Consider the following 18,414-nt stretch of genomic DNA (forward strand, 5'->3'; position numbering starts at 1 on the left):
CCTCTAGTGAACGCACACACACACACACACACACACACACACACCACTCTACTGTACAGCTTTATTGATTTGTCTTCTTTTTCGTCTATTAATCTGAACCCTGCTTTTCCTGCAAGCCCTAAATCAGAGGTATCATCCCATGACCATTCACAGAATTTCCCTTGAAGTGGATTTCTCAACTTCCACCATACCTGAAGTCCACAGAGTGGCACCCCTTAGATCCAGGCAAGAGGACCCCTGTCATGGATTTTGGACTTTAGAAAACCCAACTCTGACTCCTCTGGCTGTGGCTGTTTGCATGGGACAAATAGTCCGTAGGACCCCAGGATTAAGGTAATACCCCTACCTGGAGCCTACACCCTCTTTTCTACATCATGCTCTGGGACCCAGAATCCCCATCCCAAGTGGCCACAAACCACTTTCAGGGCCTTTAGCCCTTTATGCTGGGCCCACCCACATCACGGGTATGTGCAGCCCAAGAACAAGGGGCAGCTGTCCGGATGTACTGGCTGAAATGTTCACACATATTTGCATGGCCCTTCCAGATGTTGGACAGGGGGGCATGGGAAGAAAAGAAGGAGTAGCCAGTGGCCAGGGCCTCCTCTCCAGCTTCTCCATGTGGGGTCCCTGATCACATCAGTGGGCACAGGCGTATTTTTCCAGTCATTTTACATATTTCTCTATTTGTATTATTGGCATCAGGTTAATGATTACGAATACATTGCACTCATGTTAAATATGGGGTTTGGCCCACTCTGGGTTAGAAATGTGTTTCACTTTTAAGTTGCATACAAAATGAGCAGAAAGGGAAGGGTTAATAACTTAATACCAGAGGGTTGATACGTTCAACAGATAAACTCTCACTCAGTCCAAATAACAACCGTGGGGGTTTTACTGCATGCTTTTAAAAATTAGAAAAGCTGAGTTTTGCCCTGATTTCCTAGACGGGTGGGGCCAGTATCTCTGTGGCCCACAGACCACTCTCTCTTTACCCCACCTACCCATGCATCAACCCTTCTATGACATCCATATCAACCATTACTTTAGAGAGTAACCAGCAGACGGAGTTTCCATTTGTGGGTCTACGGTTAGCAACAGGATATTTGTTCTGAGAGTTAGTTTCAAGAAAATGGATGTTCACAGATTTAAAAAGAACTATCTGGTAGCATATAACACGAAGCTAGAAAGAGTTGCTCTTCTCGGTCTTGGCACTAGCTAGCTAGCTGTGGGAGGAGGGAGGGATTGTGAGTATGTTTGTTTGTTGCGGGTAGGGTCTGGAGGTTCCAAAGACCCTTGCACACTTTGACCTTGAAGAGCTGAGCAATTTTCAGTTGCTTTTCTTGCTGATACCATGATTTCCCTTATCTACCATGGAACAGATCTTAATAGAAAACTTGTACTATGGGCATCAGGTTAATGCTTATGAACTTGAAGAAAAACATATTCTTCGGGTAGACGAGGAACAGATATTATATACATATTTTATGATAAGATGTAAGAGTCACAGAGAGTTGTATTCCAGGTTTCTCCACCTGAGGGGACTGAATCCCAGAGAGAGCAAGTGACTTAGTAATCAGAGTGAACCCAGTGAACTACACCTCACCCAGTATAGTTCTTCTACAACATAAAATTCCATTTATGGATGAGCAAGCCATTTGTGTACATATTTTTAAAATAATATTAAAGTCAAATCAAATAATAGTATAGTCTAATTGGAAGGGATTAAAGATGGCAGCGTGAGAGATGAGACAGTAACCGCCTCCCAAAACTACATATAATATGAAAATACAGTTATTACAACTAGTTCTGAAAGAGCAAGAGGAAAGAAGGCTGCACCAGACTGCATGTGCCTGGAGAAAAGAACAGACCTCATGGAACAGGGTATAATTCACACGCCCAAAAATTCACCTTTTAAAGTGTACATGTTGGTGGTTTCCAGCGTATTCACAAAGTTGTATAACCATCATCACCATCTATTTCTAGAACATTTTCATTACTTCAAAAATAAATGGTAAAATTAAAGAAGACCTAAATAAATGAAGTATGCTCATGAACAAGAAGACTTAGCATTGTTAAAAATGTCAATAAAACCAGAGTGACCTACAAATTCAAAGCAATTTCTTTCAAAATTTCAATAGCCTTTTTCACAGAAATGAGAAAGCCAGTCCTCTAATTCATGTGGAATTGCAAAAATAGCCAAACAAATCTTGAAAAAGAATAATAAAGTTGGAGGACTCACACTTCTCAACTTTGGAACTTACTACAATACTACAGTAATTAAAGCATGTGATACTGACAAATGGACAAACACACAGACAAACGGAATCGAATAAAAAGCCCAGAAATAAACCCTTACATATACGGCCAGCTGATGTTTTGAGAAGGGTGCCAAGACCATTCAGTGATCAAAGAGCAGTCTTTTCAACAAACAGTGCTTGGAAAACTGGAAATCTTTATGCCAGTCTGACCCTTACCTTATACCAAACATAAAAGGTAACTCAAAAAAATCAAAGATCTATACTTAAAGAACTAAGACTATAAAATTCTTAGCAGAAAATAGGGAAAATCTTCATGACAGTGGATTTGGCAACCATTTAATAGATCTGACACTAAAAGCACAGGTGAAAAAAGAAAAAATAGATCAATTAGATTTTATCAAAATAAAGAACTTTTGCACATCAAAAGAGACCATCTAGAAAGGTGAAAATACAGCCTACTGAATGGAAGAAAATGCATGCAAATCATTTAATTCATAGCAGATGAATACCCAGAATACATTTTAAAATTCCCAAAACTCACTTCCAAAAAACAATCCAATTAAAAAATGGGCAAAGGACTTGAACAGGCATTTGTTCAAAGAAGATATACAAACGGCCAACAAGCACATGAAAAGATGCTGAACATTACTCATCATTAGAGAACTGCAAAACAACATTCCTACAAGGATGTGGAGAAATTGGAACCCTTGTGCACTGTCAGTGGGGATGTAAAATGGTACAGCTGCTGTGGACATCAGAATGGCAATTTCCCCAAAATTAAAAATAGAATTATCATATGATTCAGCAAGTCCACTTTTAGGTGTATACCCAAAATAATTAAAATCAGGGTCTTGAAGAAGGATCTGTACTCCCAAGTACAGAGGGACCATAATTCTCTTTAAACCTATTTTTGGCTAAAGAAATGAGACATGGATCACATTTAATAAGGTTTAGATATGCTCACTTTATCTTCCTGGAATTATAATTTTATTACGATCAGATTTATTAACTTTTATCTGATTTTACTTGCATCTTAAAACATCCACAAATAATATAATTTACCTGCGTACTTAGCATAAAAATGTGCTTCTTGATTTTAACAGAACCTAGTCCAAATGTTGATCAAATCAAGCTGTTCAAAACTAACTGGTGGGCACCTCTGAACACACTATTCAGTGATAGCTGCCTGGCCAGTGTCGATTTTTCTTTATTTTAAAAGTTATGTCATTTAAAGAAGTATTCACTGCAAGTAAAAACCCTCCCACGGCTCCCCCAAACACACACACACACCTTTTCAAGTAAATCAAGCACCCAAATCGCCGAAGCAAGAGGCTGTGCGCGTGGGTCCGTTGCCACAGAGTAATACGGTAACAGCCGGAGATTACGGTACTAGCTTGTGCTACTGCCTGTGTGACGTCAGCGAGAGCTGCAAAGTTGCTTGCGGTTCTTTGCAGATGTCGGGGAGCTAAATACTAAGAGGGTAAACGTGGAGTTACGGTTGGCTGAAATTTTTTTTCTTTTCCTATTTTTTCACTCTTTATTTTAAAATCTCCAGGTAAAGCGATAGGAGTCAGGAGTGTAAAGACAACTGTGGTGAAGGGGTGAGTCAGCGGGTGCGAAAGGACTTTGCAGTCGGTTCCTCGGAGAGACGGTCCCCTCTTAACCGGAGTCGAGGCTGCAGGGCTGCTCCTGGGACGCAACCCAGGCCGGCTCCCCGGCGCGCGGACGGGTGGCGGTGACGCGGGGCTCCAGGTGAGTGCGTGGCGCCCTGGGCGCGAGAGAATCTCCCTTGGCCTCCGGGTCAGACGGAACCCCCATTTTCTCTCAAGCGCCTCCAGCTTTTTCACTCGCTCTGACACCTGCATCCGAACCCCACCCCATTTCCCTTATATATTCTGGGAAGTTACTGTCCACTTAAAAAGTGTGTTTTTAACCCTGTACCTAATGCCAGAGGCGGTTCTCCTCTGGAAACTACGGAGTTCTGCAGTTGCTTTTAGTACCACCTGTGAGCTCGTCAACTTGTCATTTTCACAATAGCCTGCGCCGGCGGCTGAGCCTCGGGCCCCAGCTCCAGATGGCACCCCACTCCTAGCACTCCTGCCCGAGTCCCTGTGGTCTGCAGCTGTGGAAACCAAGGTTTCTTACGCAGACCGTGGCCCCCAGCCCGGAAAATTCGAGGCAGTCCTCTGTCCGCTGGCGCGCGGGCATGATCTCTACGCCTACAAAATCCGCAGTGACTGCCACTGGCAAAGCCCCTTCTGCAGAGCGAGCCCCCCCACCCCTTGCACCCCAGCAGCCCGCCCGGGTGTGGCTGGAAGCTGGAGTCCCCCGGGACCGCTGACCCTGCGTCTTGGAAAGGAGTCCCGGACCGACCCAGGTCGCGCTCAGCCCTTGGGCCTCGCTCGGGGCCAGGCTCCCAGGCGGCGTGGCTGGTCAACAGACTGGCGAGCACCGCACCCCGGTGTGAATTTCTCCCGCGTGAGCGTGCGCGTGGCACTGGCTCTGCGGTCCCTGGGTCGCAGCGCTTCCCTTTCCCAGGCCGCCCCCTCCAGGTGACTGCGAGGCAACCTGTTCAAACGGAAACCGGGTAGACACGCTGGTTTCTACCCGCTCGGCTCTGTGCGCCACACACACCCGCTTCGGTTGCGCCTGGCGGGCAGGCTTCGGGATTTTAATTTCGTCGTCCGGCCGCCGGGCGCTGCAGCTTGGGGTTTGTTTGCTTCGGATTTTGACCCCGGCCAGAGGCCGCGCGGCGGGTGCCGGGGCAGGTTCCCAGCGGCGGGGCCACGGCGCACGGTCCCCTCCCGCGCCGCCGTGGCTGCGCTCGGACCAGCCGCTCCGGGACCCAGCGCCGGCGGGGCTCCCGGCCGGCCCGACCGCCCGTCGAGCAGGGCACGGCCTCCTCCGCAGGACGCCTGACTGACACCGCCCTTCTCTTTGCGCTCTTTCAGGACCGCGCGGGCACCCAGGGCTCCGCAGCCGCCCGGCTTGGCAACCATTTCACGTCCGTGGGCCCCGGCCTGCGAGCCTGGAGGCTGGATCCAGCACGAGTCCAGCGCGGCCAGCCGCACTGCGCGCGGGGAGAAGGGCCCAGATGCCAACGGTACCCGGCTTTGAGGGTCGACGGCAGACCGCCACTTGGCTGTGGTTTGGTGGGGAGCCTGGCGCTGCATTTTTGAATTCCAAATCACATGCAGAATGCCGAATCTCCTAACCAGGACGAATCCGACAGTGCAGAGGAGCGGACTCCCATAATTCTTGAATTTGCAATTTCAGCCTCAGTAGGGAAGGAGTTGGGGTCTGGGGACAGTGCAGCGGGGGGAGAAGGCCAGAGCGGTCAGCCCCGCACGCCCCTAGCCATGTCGCCTTTACTGCCCTGCCCCTTTGCGTGGCCTTCTGACAGTGTCCAGGGCTGGCCGGGGTTGCTTCCCACCCTCGCGCTCTCTCTCACCCCCAGCCAGCCCCAGTGGGCAAGGCCCCGCAGAGCCGAGACCTTTTGACTTCCTGCTCCCTCGCTCTCGCCCCCACCCCCGCGCCGGGGGTGGCCCTCGGGAGCCGGACGTCGCCCGGCCCCTGCTGGGACCATGGTGTTTCTCTCTGGAAATGCCTCCGACAGTTCCAACTGCACCCACCCGCCGGCCCCGGTGAACATTTCCAAGGCCATTCTGCTCGGGGTGATCTTGGGGGGCCTCATCATTTTCGGGGTGCTAGGGAACATCCTAGTGATCCTCTCCGTGGCCTGCCACCGGCATCTGCACTCGGTCACTCACTACTACATCGTCAACCTGGCGGTGGCCGACCTCCTGCTCACCTCCACGGTGCTGCCCTTCTCCGCCATCTTCGAGATCCTGGGCTACTGGGCCTTCGGCAGGGTCTTCTGCAACATCTGGGCGGCGGTGGACGTCCTGTGCTCCACCGCGTCCATCCTGGGCCTCTGCATCATCTCCATCGACCGCTACATCGGCGTGAGCTACCCGCTGCGCTACCCCACCATCGTCACCCAGAGGAGGGGCGTCATGGCTCTGCTCTGCGCCTGGGCGCTCTCCCTGGTCATCTCCATCGGGCCTCTGTTCGGCTGGAGGCAGCCGGCCCCCGAGGACGAGACGGTCTGCCAGATCACGGAGGAGCCGGGCTACGTGCTCTTCTCCGCGCTGGGCTCCTTCTACGTGCCGCTGGCCATCATCCTGGTCATGTACTGCCGGGTCTACGTGGTGGCCAAGAGGGAGAGCCGCGGCCTCAAGTCCGGCCTCAAGACAGACAAGTCGGACTCGGAACAGGTGACGCTCCGCATCCATCGGAAAAACGCCCCGGTGAGAGGCAGCGGCATGCCCAGCACCAAGAACAAGACGCACTTCTCGGTGAGGCTTCTCAAGTTTTCCCGGGAGAAGAAAGCGGCCAAAACGCTGGGCATCGTGGTCGGCTGCTTCGTCCTCTGCTGGCTGCCTTTTTTCTTAGTGATGCCCATAGGTAAGTCTTCACCACACCTCATCTTAGTATTTCGGGGTCTTCGACCTCTGCCGCTTCTACTCGCCCGGACCCACAGTGGGGGTGCAGGAAGAACCGTCTGCATTTGAAACAGCAAAGCTAGGAGGGCAGCTAGGAGCGGCTTCCTTGTAAAAAAGCGAATTTGCTTTCCCTTTCTACTGCAGTCTCATTTAAATTGTGTCCTAGGGCACTTTTTCAATGCCTGTGAGGTGGCTTCCAGCTGATACAGATTGATTGGTGTCTTTAATAAGAACTTCAACTTTTCTTAATTCCTTTAAACATGCGTTTAATGTAAATACATCTGTCCTTTTTCCGGACTCAGTCCCCACCAGGCACTTAGGCAGGGACTGTGGAATGCGGCTCTCACCTCTACTGCTTTGGGCTGCAAATTCTCTCGGCCTAAAAATAAGCACCGTGCTTATTCTAAACAAATATGTAATTTTATTATTAGACTAGATTATTCCCAAGGGTTAGTTATAAGGGTCTGCTTATGTTCTACAGCTGTGTTAATTTTATTTTCTGGATTCAGTATGGAAAAACATATGGTGAGGCACTGATGGGGAAAAAATAAGTAATTTTATGTCCAAACCACTTTAAAGTCTTCAACATAATGTTTCCAGTAAGTAAATGTGTTTCCGTTTATTTGAAGTGTAAGGATTAAAGCAAACACTACTCATATGCAAAATCATTTGGGAAGTTGCAGGTGACACTGTTTGAAAACAATACAGTAATGTTACAAATGCAAATTTTGCAAATGCTAAATGAACTGCTGTCAACACTAAGTAGCTCATTATAAGCATTGTAAGTATCGGCAAGCTGGTCCACTTGGAATAGGCATCTATCTCTGAAAGGCCTTCATGAGATCCCAAAATGGTTGTTTGCTATTTTTAGTTTGTGAGCTCAAATATAGACCCACACATTGGTTATCCACTAACTCTAGCAAACAAAAAATTATGATAAAAACGAATAGAAGTCTGTTTCCAGCACTTTAAGGCCTTATTTAAATGCATTGGACTTAAAGTATTTTAATTTGCAGCTCTGTGTGATGATAGCAGCTATTATTTTTTGAGGGCCAACTATGTTTCAGACATTTGGCAAGACTTTTTATTTCATTAGCCCTCTTAGCAGCACAGGGAGGTAAGCATTATTATCCTGAAATCACAAGTGGGGGAAGGGATCCTTCAGCTTCTAGAGCTTTGCCAATACTATAGCCTCCAGCTACATGTGGCTATTTACTGTGAATTCAAATTAAAGAAAATTAATATCCAGCTCCTTACTTCCACTAGCCACATTTTAAGGGCTCGATTATCACTTGTGGCAGGGCTACTGTTTTGGACAACAGACATATAGATCATGGCAGAGATTTCTTTCTGACTAGAGAGGCCCTTCTAAGTCCATTACGCCATCTTCCACTGTACCTGCCCATTATTATTGCTTATTCTGCTCCTGGAAGTATATCACAGCTTTGAATTTGTTTAAATAACACGCTTTACCTGAGCCACTGCCTGCTTACCTCCCAGTCTTTCTACATCCCATCTCGTACTTCCTGCTGAAGTTTGCACATTTATTCAGGCATGCATTCATTTGTCAAGTATCACTGAGCACTTTTCCTAGACACTTAGGGTAAACAAGGCAGAAAAGTCCTTGCCAGTAATACGTTTTCATTCTTTGGGGGGAAATAGACAGAAACAAATAAATACTTCTTAAGAAGTCAAGGATTAATAAGCACTATAAAAAATAAACAAGATAGGAGATAGTGGTAAGATTATGGGATGGGCGGTCAGAAAGTCCTCTCCAAAGAGGTGATATTTGAGCAGAGACCTGGATGAAGTAAGGAGTAAGTCTTGCAAAGTCTGGGAGGAAGAGCTTTCTGGGCACAGGGAACAGTGGTATAGAGTTGGAAAAGAACCTGACCTGTTCAAGGCAGAGCAGAGCCCAGTGTGGCTGAACTGCAGAGAATGAGGGGGAAAAACAAGTTCAAAAAGAGTTGGGGAGGTAGACAAGGTCAAAGTAATGTGGGTCTTTTAGACTGAAGCAGAGTTTGCATATTATTCCAACCGTTACAGGAAGCCTTCCAGCTGGAGGGGTTTTAGCTGGTAAGTGGCTGGTCCTATATTTTCAAAGGATCATTTTTGTTATTGGGTGGAGGCTGGGCTATTTGGAGGCCAGAATAGAAGCAGGGGGACCAGTTGGGAGGCTGTTAGAGAAGTCAAGGACAGAACGGTCTGATGCCTTGCACTTGAGCAAGCCAGGTGGAGGTGGTAAGAAGTGACCACATTCAGCACTTATTTCAAAGGTAGAGCTGAAAGTTTGGACATAGGGTGTAAGGAAAAGAGTAGAACTAAAGATAAGTTCTGGGTTTGGGGCCTAAACAACTGGATAAATTGCAGTGCATTTTACTAAGATTGGGAAAACTAGAGGATTATAGGGCTGGGAGTGTGAAGTAAGTGTGTTTATTTTGTATAGACCGTGTTGAGAGATGTGTAGTAGACACCTACATAGAGATGCCAAGTAGGCAGTTAGACGTATTGATTTGGAGCTAAAATGGGAAGCCGGGGTATCATATAAACTTGGGACACATCAGCATACCTAAAGCCACAGAAATGGAAGGATCTACAAAAGAGAAAGGATGGAGAGAAAAGACAGATCAGGACCGAGCCTTGGGACATTCTGATGTTTTAGGGGCAGGAGAAGGAGGAGAACCAACCAGAAGGAGTGGCCAGAGAGGCAGGAGGAAAACCAGGAGAGCGTGGTATCCTCGAAGCCAAATGGAAATGTTTGGAAAAGGCAGGGCAACAGCCGTCGGCTGTAGAACATGCAGCTGCTCCGCCAAGTCAGAGGGGGACTGGGAATCAGCAGTGGACCTGGACGCATGGACGTCCTTGGTGATGTGAGGAAGTCCTTTGAAGATAATAGTTTCAGGATGGAGAAAAAAGCCTGGTCATGTGTATTATAGAGACAACGAACCCCAAGAAGTAGCAACGGTGAAATAGACAGCTCTTTGCAAAGGTGTTGCTACACAGTGGAATAGGGAACGGAGTGGGGCTGGAAGGATCTAGAGAAGTAGAAGATAGGATACCCTGTTTGTATTCTGATGGGAATGATGGATTGGAGGGATGAGGACAGTATAGGCAAGGGACGACGTGGGATTTGATCCCCAAGTAGAGGATTGGGAAGCGGCAGGACAGTGATCTCTAAGCTATATTTATGGCCTCAGTGAAATAAGAAGCAAGATCACAAGCGAAGAGTGAGGAAGGAATAGGAAACGCTGGTGGTTGGAGAGCAGAAGAAGATGTGACACATTAATCTTCTGGGTGGGAGAGTAAATAGATTATGGAAATAGCGTTGAGTCACCACTAAGTCCTGAGGACATGTTTGAGACTCAGGGCCATAAATTTAACGTAGGACCAGGGAGAAGGTTGCACGCATGCTCTCCGCAGCTCAGAGGTGGAGGGCAACAGGGAGTGTTTCTGATGACTGACCATCTAGGGACCACAGGAAAGAGGGGTGTTTGTGAGGGACGTAAACTAGTCATATAGGGTCAGAGGTGGGAAAATCTTGGGTGAATGGCTGGGACTTCAGGTGGTGACTGAGCCATTGCAGGGAAAGGAGCACCAGGGCTGGCTGCTGGGCTCCGCTAGGGGAAGGGGACTCGGGTCTAATCACAGCCTCTGTCTTGGACGAGCTCCCTTGGGGAGCCAGTCATGTCATGTTGAATGAAGACACTGTGGAGACGGGGAGTGTGGTAGGATGGAGCCCCCACAGTTACTGGGCTCCCTTTAAATCCCACAAATGAGGTGCAACAGGAAGAAAAAGGAAAATTCATCGTTCACAGCATCTGACCAGGCAGCTCAGGTGGGTGAAGTAAACCAACCACGTCTGTGGTCCACAGTTTCTTCTTGATGCTGGACGAGTCAGACTGTTTCTTCCAGGATTTATTAACTGTGTATTAAGTACTAGGCACTGAGTTAGAAAGAAAAAAAAAAAGATAAATAAACACATTCTGTGCCCTCAAGGGCCTCACAATCTAGTTAAGGAGACAAATTAGGAAAAATTATCACAAGTCTCCGAGATTGGTCCTCAAGGCAGTATTACAAGTGCTGAGGAATCTAACAGGTAACTCTGCCTGGAGGTCACTGTGGAAGCTTCTAGAAGTATCACTGTTGACTGAGCAGAAATTTGAAGACTGTACTACTGCTGGGCTGTCAGTGAGAAATTATTTGATTGTAGAAACTATCTTAAGTACATTTTCGTGCAAAATGTGAACAGAAAAATAAATATGTCATTATATTGTCATGCACAAGGGACATGAGCTCTTAAGTATGACAAATGCTCTCTTGGGAAGAAGAGGTTATCAGTCTGCACGAGGCTGTCAGAGAACAGTGGGACTGGAAACCAAACCAGGGCAGACAGTTGTACACCAAGCTAAGAAGTGAAGCACCCCAGTGTGTAGGAACGGGCCCAGGAAGCACCCCAGTGTGTAGGAACGGGCCCAGGATGACCAGACTAGGGAGTATTCTCCCCTACATTGTGAGAGGACGTTGTCTCCTCACTGCCTCCATGCAGCCCAACCCCCCAGCTCCTCCCCACCAAAGCTGGCCTGGGCTCGCTTCTGGCCAGAACAGTGTGATTGCAAATAGGAATCTGGCTTGCCTGCTCTCAAATAGAGGTCTTTATAGTCTTCTTTTCTTTTTGCATCCTACCTGTTTAGTTGAAATTCAGAGTCCCTTTGGGGAAGGGAACTCCCTTTGGAGGCTGTTATCAGATGTTGATATACTGAAGTGAATGTTTTTAAAAACCAAGGTTTGATCATGGAGATGAATGGAAAAAATACGACAGTGTTGACCTGCAACACATGAGAGAAGGAAGGGTGGAAGTCCAGCCCCTAAATTGTCCATCGTCTTTGCCTAGAGTCCCAGAGTCAGTATGCTGGCTGGAGGAAGTGTTGGCTGGAAATTGAAACCTAGGCACTTTTTTTCATAAAATAGGGGATGTTATATACAAGTCAGTTGCCTAGCATAGTACCTAACACAGAGTAAATGGCAATAGGTGTTCAGAATTCATGTATCTTGCTGACCATTACTGGCATATGTCACCGTAAGGGTGTTACAATGAGGGGCAGATGCATTCAAGACCTGAAAGAGAGCATCAGAAAGACAGGGATGAAGGGGGCACCACGTACTGAACGCATAGTTATATGGCTGAACTCTGGCCCCTTTCTCTGATTTAAATACAAAATAGGCATTATTATTGGACCTTGCCATTGCTATTATCTCTGAGTCAAGGGAGGCAGCATTGAGCTGATCTGTGGCTCATGTAGATACAGAATATTTGAGAATTATGGTAAAATAAACAAGGCAACAGGCAGCACAGTGGTAAGGAGGGAGAATGTGCCTTAACATGGGAGGTGAAAGGCACAGCTGTCCAAGGGGCTTATTGGGTAGAAGCAGTGAGGCAGAGTCATTCATTCGTTCACTCACTTGGCAAAATGTCATTGAGCATATGTGCCACACAGACAGAGAATCATGGAGATAAAGGCAAAAAATTCCCTGCCTTGATGGAGCTGAAAACCCGCACAATTAAATACATAGCAAAGTTTCAGACAGTGATAAGTGAAATACAGCAAGGAAAAAGGGCAGGGACACATGATGACATATAAATGCCATCTGAGGACCCTCTCGTGGACGCCCAAGGTACCCAGAGCCAGTGTCACTTTGCTGCAGGTCCAAAGGGGTCAGGCCCCTGATTCTTATGGAAAAGGTTGACCTCTTAGGAGATGATTGTGTGGAGAGAATCCCAAAGCCATTATAATTTTAACACAGGAGCCCAGTTTTTCAGATCCTTTTGCTGTACACAAACCATCTTCAGCAATGACCATCCTATGGCTTGTGATTCTGTGGGTCGGGGATGCATGGGGCACCGTCTGTCCCACCGTTGGGGCTGGCTCTCAGGGCTGGCAGCCTGTCTTCTCCCGGTGTCTAGACCAGCTTTCTCACAGCATGGCGGTTCCCTCTAAGATAGTCAGGGCAGAGGCTGCCAGAGGGAGGCCCAGGCCTGGCCCAGTGTCACTGCTGTGTCATCCTGCAGTGCAAGCAGGTCAGGAGGCCAGCGACATATCAAGGGGGAGGGAAATAGGCTCATCTCCTGCCGGGAAAGTGGCAAGTGCATGGAGGGGTCAGGGGTTATCATGACCCTCTTGCAGCACACGTACTGCACAAGCATGTCAAACAGCATGTTTCTTTCATCCGCCAGTGTTTTGCTGAGAATTTCCCATATGCTGGACTTTATGCAACATACTAAATAAAACAGTCTGGGTTCTTGGTTCCTTCAGGCTTCTGTTCTCCATGGGGAGTGAGCTGTTAATCAGAAAACTGCATAAAAAATCCCGAATTGGATGATTGAAGAGGATGTGGGTGATGCCTTGAAAACATACACTGTGGAGAAGGGTAATTCTGGGCAGGAAGGGAAGACAAGCCTTGCTGGGAAGGAGCGCTTGACTATAGGGCTGAAATCTGTAGCATGAGGAGGGGTTAGGTGGCTAAAAGGGGAGGGGAGAGAATGGAATGGACAGACAGTGACAGGGCTGGCCTGACGTCCTGAGGATTTTCCAGAAGGCTGTGTGGCCAGAGCTGAAAGGCTGAGACCACGTGGTATCAGAAGACCCTGGAGAGAGAGGAACCAGACCAAATAAGCAAAACACTGGTGGTTGAAAGAGCATTTTTATTCTTATCCAAAGGTGGCCGGGAACAGGGATGACATGATCAAGTCTATATTTCAAAATATCAAAGGCTTAGGGGAAAGAAGACTGTGGACAAGGCAGGTGGGGGCCTTCAGCACAGGACAGATGAGAGATGTCCAGGTTCGAGCCTTCTCACAGGCAGTTGAAAATATTTCCGTGAGCTGCCGCGTGGTTCTGGAATGCCTCCTGTCATTGCCTCCAGAGCAGATTTATGAGAAAACCTCTCTCTGATCATGAACAGTATAACCAGGCTTGGCTTTAAATTAATTTTGGTTCTTTGTACAAGACAAATCTGTCAATAAAGATTTACCATCATATTCAAAAGAATGTGCTGCAGGCTCAGGAGATATCTACAATGAGTTCTAACAATGCTTTGAACCCAAGAGGACTCTCAGAACAGCCTACCAACAGGCAGGTCGTTGCTTTAAAGGCAACAGCCCTTAGTGACTAAGACAAGGCTGTGTTTTGTTGATTCATAGGTTCTGGTTCTGATGTGAGGACATTTCTCTTGGCACTTTCCTTGTCTGTCAGGTTCACTGTATTTCAGTCCTGCAGTGTTTTGCCAGCTGGGCACTTGCCCACAGCCTTCTCGTTTTTAAATTGTGTATTTCTTTACTATTTGAATTTTTTCATATTTCTGTTAGTCATTTATATTTTGACTGCTGTCATGTGAAATTGCTTGTCTGTGCTTTTTGGATGCTTTTGGGGAAGTCATTTATTTTTCTTTCTTTTCTCTTTGTAAGCTCATTTTATACACTAAAGATATTAATCACTCATTTGATTGCATATGCTGGGTGGCCAGTTTTCTCATGCTAGAATCAGACATGTGCTGGGAAAATGTCACTTTTTTATTTTCCAAAAACAGATGTGAGCTTTTTCATGAACTTCCACAGAAACACACACACACACACACACACACACACACTTAATCCAATAAGCTCTGTCAGATCCCATCATTTCGGCAGCCTCTTTGGATAATCAGCCTTTCACATTTGCCTGCTGAGTTGATGCCCAGGCCCTGGGGCTCACAGAACTTCATGGTGGGGGTTGAGGGGATGGAACTTCATTGTGATTTTTAGTGTCCTGCCACCACCACCAGCCCCTAGACGCTAGTCCCCAGATGTCCTGCTCCTGTCCCTGATCAGCCTGAAGCTGCTGGCTGGGCACCGTTGCCCCACTCAGTCCTTCCTGCAGCCACAGACCCTCAAGTTTGATTCCATTAGTTTCCTGGCTGGGGTGACATCTGCTCTGTTGGGGTTGGCCAGCGAGTCACTTTGTCCCGACAGCCCCCATGATCATCTTCAGCATAAATCCTCCGCAGCGTGTCACCACTGACTCAAGGCAGGAGAACTCTGTGGGCACCTTCCACGCCCCCCCCACAGAGCACCATCCCAGGCTGGTTCTCTGCCAGCCACCCGGGCTGCCACTTTCATTGGCACAATAGCCCTCGTGGGCCGTCCCCCAGGTACCTTTTCTGGCTAATGAGACACTCCTGCAAATCATGGCCTCCTGTTTCCCAGGGTGGCAACCACCTTCTATGGAAGAACAATGGCAACTGGATTGCAGGCCGAGAGAAACAACGGTTAAGTAAAAGGATAAAGACCAGGAGTATTTAACAATATTATAAACCTTTTACATATTTAGTAACTATTTTTTCATTGGGTTTTTCCATCTTAGTGTTTTCGTGGTTTTTACGAATACATGGGCATTTACATTTTGTATATTGTCACATATATTAATCTGTTGCTTCATGGATTGTGCCTCTCAAGGTGCTTGGCGAGATCCTCGCCGATGTTAAGTGCAGAGAACCTGTTTTCTCCTAGTTCTTTCAGAGAATCATTTGTAATCCACCTGGAGTTTACTTTTGTGTTTTGGTAGGTGGTGTCTAGCTGTATTTACTTTGAAACGGTTTGCCAGATGTTCTTTACGGATTAATCTGATTGATTACTGAGTCATTTACTGATTATTTACTGAATCATCTATCCTTTCCTCTCTTGTTTAGAAAACCACCTTTGTTGTATTAGAAAGAAATCTTGAATCTACTTTGGGACTCACACTTCTTCTCCATTTATCTGTCTCTCTCCTGTAGCATCGGTGCCATGTTTTTTAAATTACTGTGGTTTCCTAATATGCTTCAATATATTCTGGTTTAAGGCCCCTGGATAAACATCCTTTTTCAAAATTATCTTGTCAGTCCTTGCACGGTCATTGTTCCAGAAAAACTCTGGACTCATTTTGTCAAGTTATGGCTCCTTCGCCACCAACACCACATACACACCTGTGCACATGCACACACACACACAGGCATGACCTGTCACATCTCAACCATAACTTTTTAGGATATACAGATTAATTTGAAAAGTGACATTTTTGTCCTGGTGAGGACTTCTGTTAAGAATATGACGTGTCTTTCCACTTACTTCCCAAACTACTTTTAAACTGTTCTTTGCACTTTACTTTTAATCACACTAACACATCCTGGAAAATGACTATTACAATGAAGTCACGAAATGCTGCGTTGGTATTTCAACACTAGACACCACACTGATTGTTGGTTTTAGATCAATGCATTTAATCAGATAAAGGAAACAGCTTCCTGTAGTTGACAGTTTTGTTAAAAATGGATTTTTAATTTTTATCAAATGCTGCTTTTTTAATATCTTTTTTCATTGACATTGATTTGATAAATTTTATTTCAGAATATTAACTTGTCCATGTATCCTTGGATTAAATTCTATCTAATCAGTGGCGTTATTCTTTTCTGTGTTCCTGCATTATACTAACCATTTTATTTCTGGTTTGCATCTCTATTTCTATATGAAATGAGTATTATTTTATTGGGCTGTTTCTGTCACATTTTGGTATCAAGTTTATGTTAACTTCGTAAAACTAATTGTGACACTTTTCTTCTTTTCCTACGATCTGCAACAGTTTAAACAGCATAAGAATTATGCGTTCCTTGAAGGTTTGAAAGAACTTGCTCATAAAACATTTGGGTGCAGCTCCTTTTATGGATACGACTCTTGAAGCCTGGTTTCTATTTCTTGCATGGATAGTGGTCTGTTCTGATTGTCGGAGTTGATAATCTTTGTTTTCTTATTTTCCATTTTCCTCCTCATCGAGGTTTAACATTTTACTGTAGAATTCTATATGACATTCTGAGACAGGTTTTCATTTCTTTTCTCTTTCTCATTTCCCGCATTAAGTACTTGTGTGTTCTTTTTGCCTTCACTGAGATGTCCTGGAAGATTGTCTATTTTATTAGTATTTTCAAAGAATCCTATGTCCTGGATTTGTTAATCATTTTAATCTGCTTTCCAGTGCATTAATTTAATCTTTAGAAATTTCTTCCTTTTATTTTTCTGGCTTTTTTTTTTTTAAGTTTGAAGAAACTATTTGGTTCATGTATTTTAATTCTTTCTCATCTAACATTAAAAATGGTCAAATCTGTACATTTTCCTCTAAGCAACTTGAGTTCCTTGTCTTATGTTTTGCTAGGCAGCGCTCTGATCCAGCTTATCTGTATTAACACTTGTAATATCTCCTTTGTCCAAAGTAGATGGAAGAGGATTCTGTGTGTCATTGTTGTTAATTTGAAAATAATTGATATTTTTAATCCCCCACATTAAAAAATTAATTTCACTGCATTGTGGTAAGAGAATGTGAACTAAGTATTTTTAGAATTTCTTGAGTTTTTCTTTATGATCAATGATTAGCGTACTTAGTAGATTTCATGTCTAATAGATAAAACTAAACTTCAGTTGATGTTTTTAAGATCATCTTTATCCATTTTGCTTTATCTTCACCTTAATCCATCATCTACTTTGTCAAATATTGAGAGAAGCGAGGGAAACCTTCCCACTGCTGCTGGGAATGACTTTTCCAATTATTTCTTATATTTGTAACAGGTTTTGCTTTGTATATTGTTGATGCAGTTTCTTGAGGCTTCAAAGACTGGGCAAAAATATCTTCATTTAAAGATAGGCTTGTCCTATTTATTTTTTTTTGATATGTACATTTTTAAAAAGTAATATTATAATCTCCAATAAATTGTTTGCATTTCCCAACATTCCTTTGCCCATCTTTTTATATATAAGTGTGTGTATTTTACATCAAATGGATTTTTCAAAGTCTGTGTGTCTAATCTGGAAATTGGTTTCTTAGCAAAAGGTTTCACGAACTTCCAGTGGTTGTAGCAGGAATTTTTGGTTTGATTCTTGTCTTCTTGTTTTATGCTTTCTGGCTTCAGGCTTTCTTCCTTTTCTTTGTTTTCTGTCTTTTGTAAATGGGACCATTTCTTTCTTTGCTTTTGAATGCTGCAATGTTTTGGAAAGGATGTCTCCTATTTTATATTCTGCTAGAGGTCATCACTGAGCTCTTGAAAGCATTTTTTTTTAACCTTCATTTCTCTCTCACCAGCACTCCTGTCACTCACCTTTGCCTACATGTGGAAAGAACTTTCAGCACGCTTCTATTTTCTCTTCTTTCTGGAACCCACAACTTTGGGTTATTAAAATTCTGCATTTTAAATCTAAATTATTGCTATAAATGTTTGTATTACCTACCCTGTCTTTTGTACCTTTCTATAATTTAGTAATACTTATTATATACTGTGATTTGCTTTCTTATGAGCTCTGGATTCTGCTTTACCTACCAGGTGGAATAGGGGCCAGCAAATTATCACCTGTTTTGTAAACAAATTTTTATTGGAACACAGTCATGCCCATTTGCTTACACATCATCCATGGCTACATAGTTGCCACAGAAACTTCATGCCCACAAAGTTTAATCTATTTACTATTACATTTAAGGAGAGTAGAGTGATAAAATTTTAGCAATAAAGACATAAGCCAAATCCATTTGCTAAGCCCTTAATGCCTGAGTCTAAACATATGAAAGACAGCTTCTCCGAATATAGAAATTGAGTTATGT

At 45.1% G+C, this 18,414-nt stretch overlaps 2 protein-coding genes across 4 annotated transcripts in view; both read left to right on the forward strand.

Annotated features, from left to right (window-relative positions):
* Nucleotides 1-1,370: 1,370 nt before the first annotated feature.
* On the forward strand, nt 1,371-5,382 carry LOC130683386 (uncharacterized). The gene is made up of 3 exons (XM_057500493.1): nt 1,371-1,451; nt 4,296-4,810; nt 5,210-5,382. Exons 1-3 carry the CDS (start codon nt 1,371-1,373, stop codon nt 5,373-5,375), a joined length of 762 nt encoding a protein of 253 aa, XP_057356476.1. The 3' UTR covers nt 5,376-5,382.
* A 1-nt stretch (nt 5,383) lies between these two features.
* ADRA1A (adrenoceptor alpha 1A) overlaps nt 5,384-18,414 on the forward strand; it is a 72,127-nt gene continuing 59,096 nt past the window's right edge. For 2 of the 3 annotated variants that reach the window (XM_036889161.2, XM_036889163.2), the window contains exon 1: nt 5,384-6,725. In XM_036889161.2, coding sequence (XP_036745056.1) covers nt 5,843-6,725 — 883 coding nt within the window. In that variant the 5' untranslated portion in view covers nt 5,384-5,842. The remainder of the gene's footprint in view (nt 6,726-18,414) is intronic. The other variant, XM_036889164.2, reaches the window with a different exon arrangement.

The sequence above is a fragment of the Manis pentadactyla genome, chromosome 1 (assembly GCF_030020395.1).
Source record: "Manis pentadactyla isolate mManPen7 chromosome 1, mManPen7.hap1, whole genome shotgun sequence".
Taxonomy (NCBI): Eukaryota; Metazoa; Chordata; class Mammalia; order Pholidota; family Manidae; genus Manis; species Manis pentadactyla.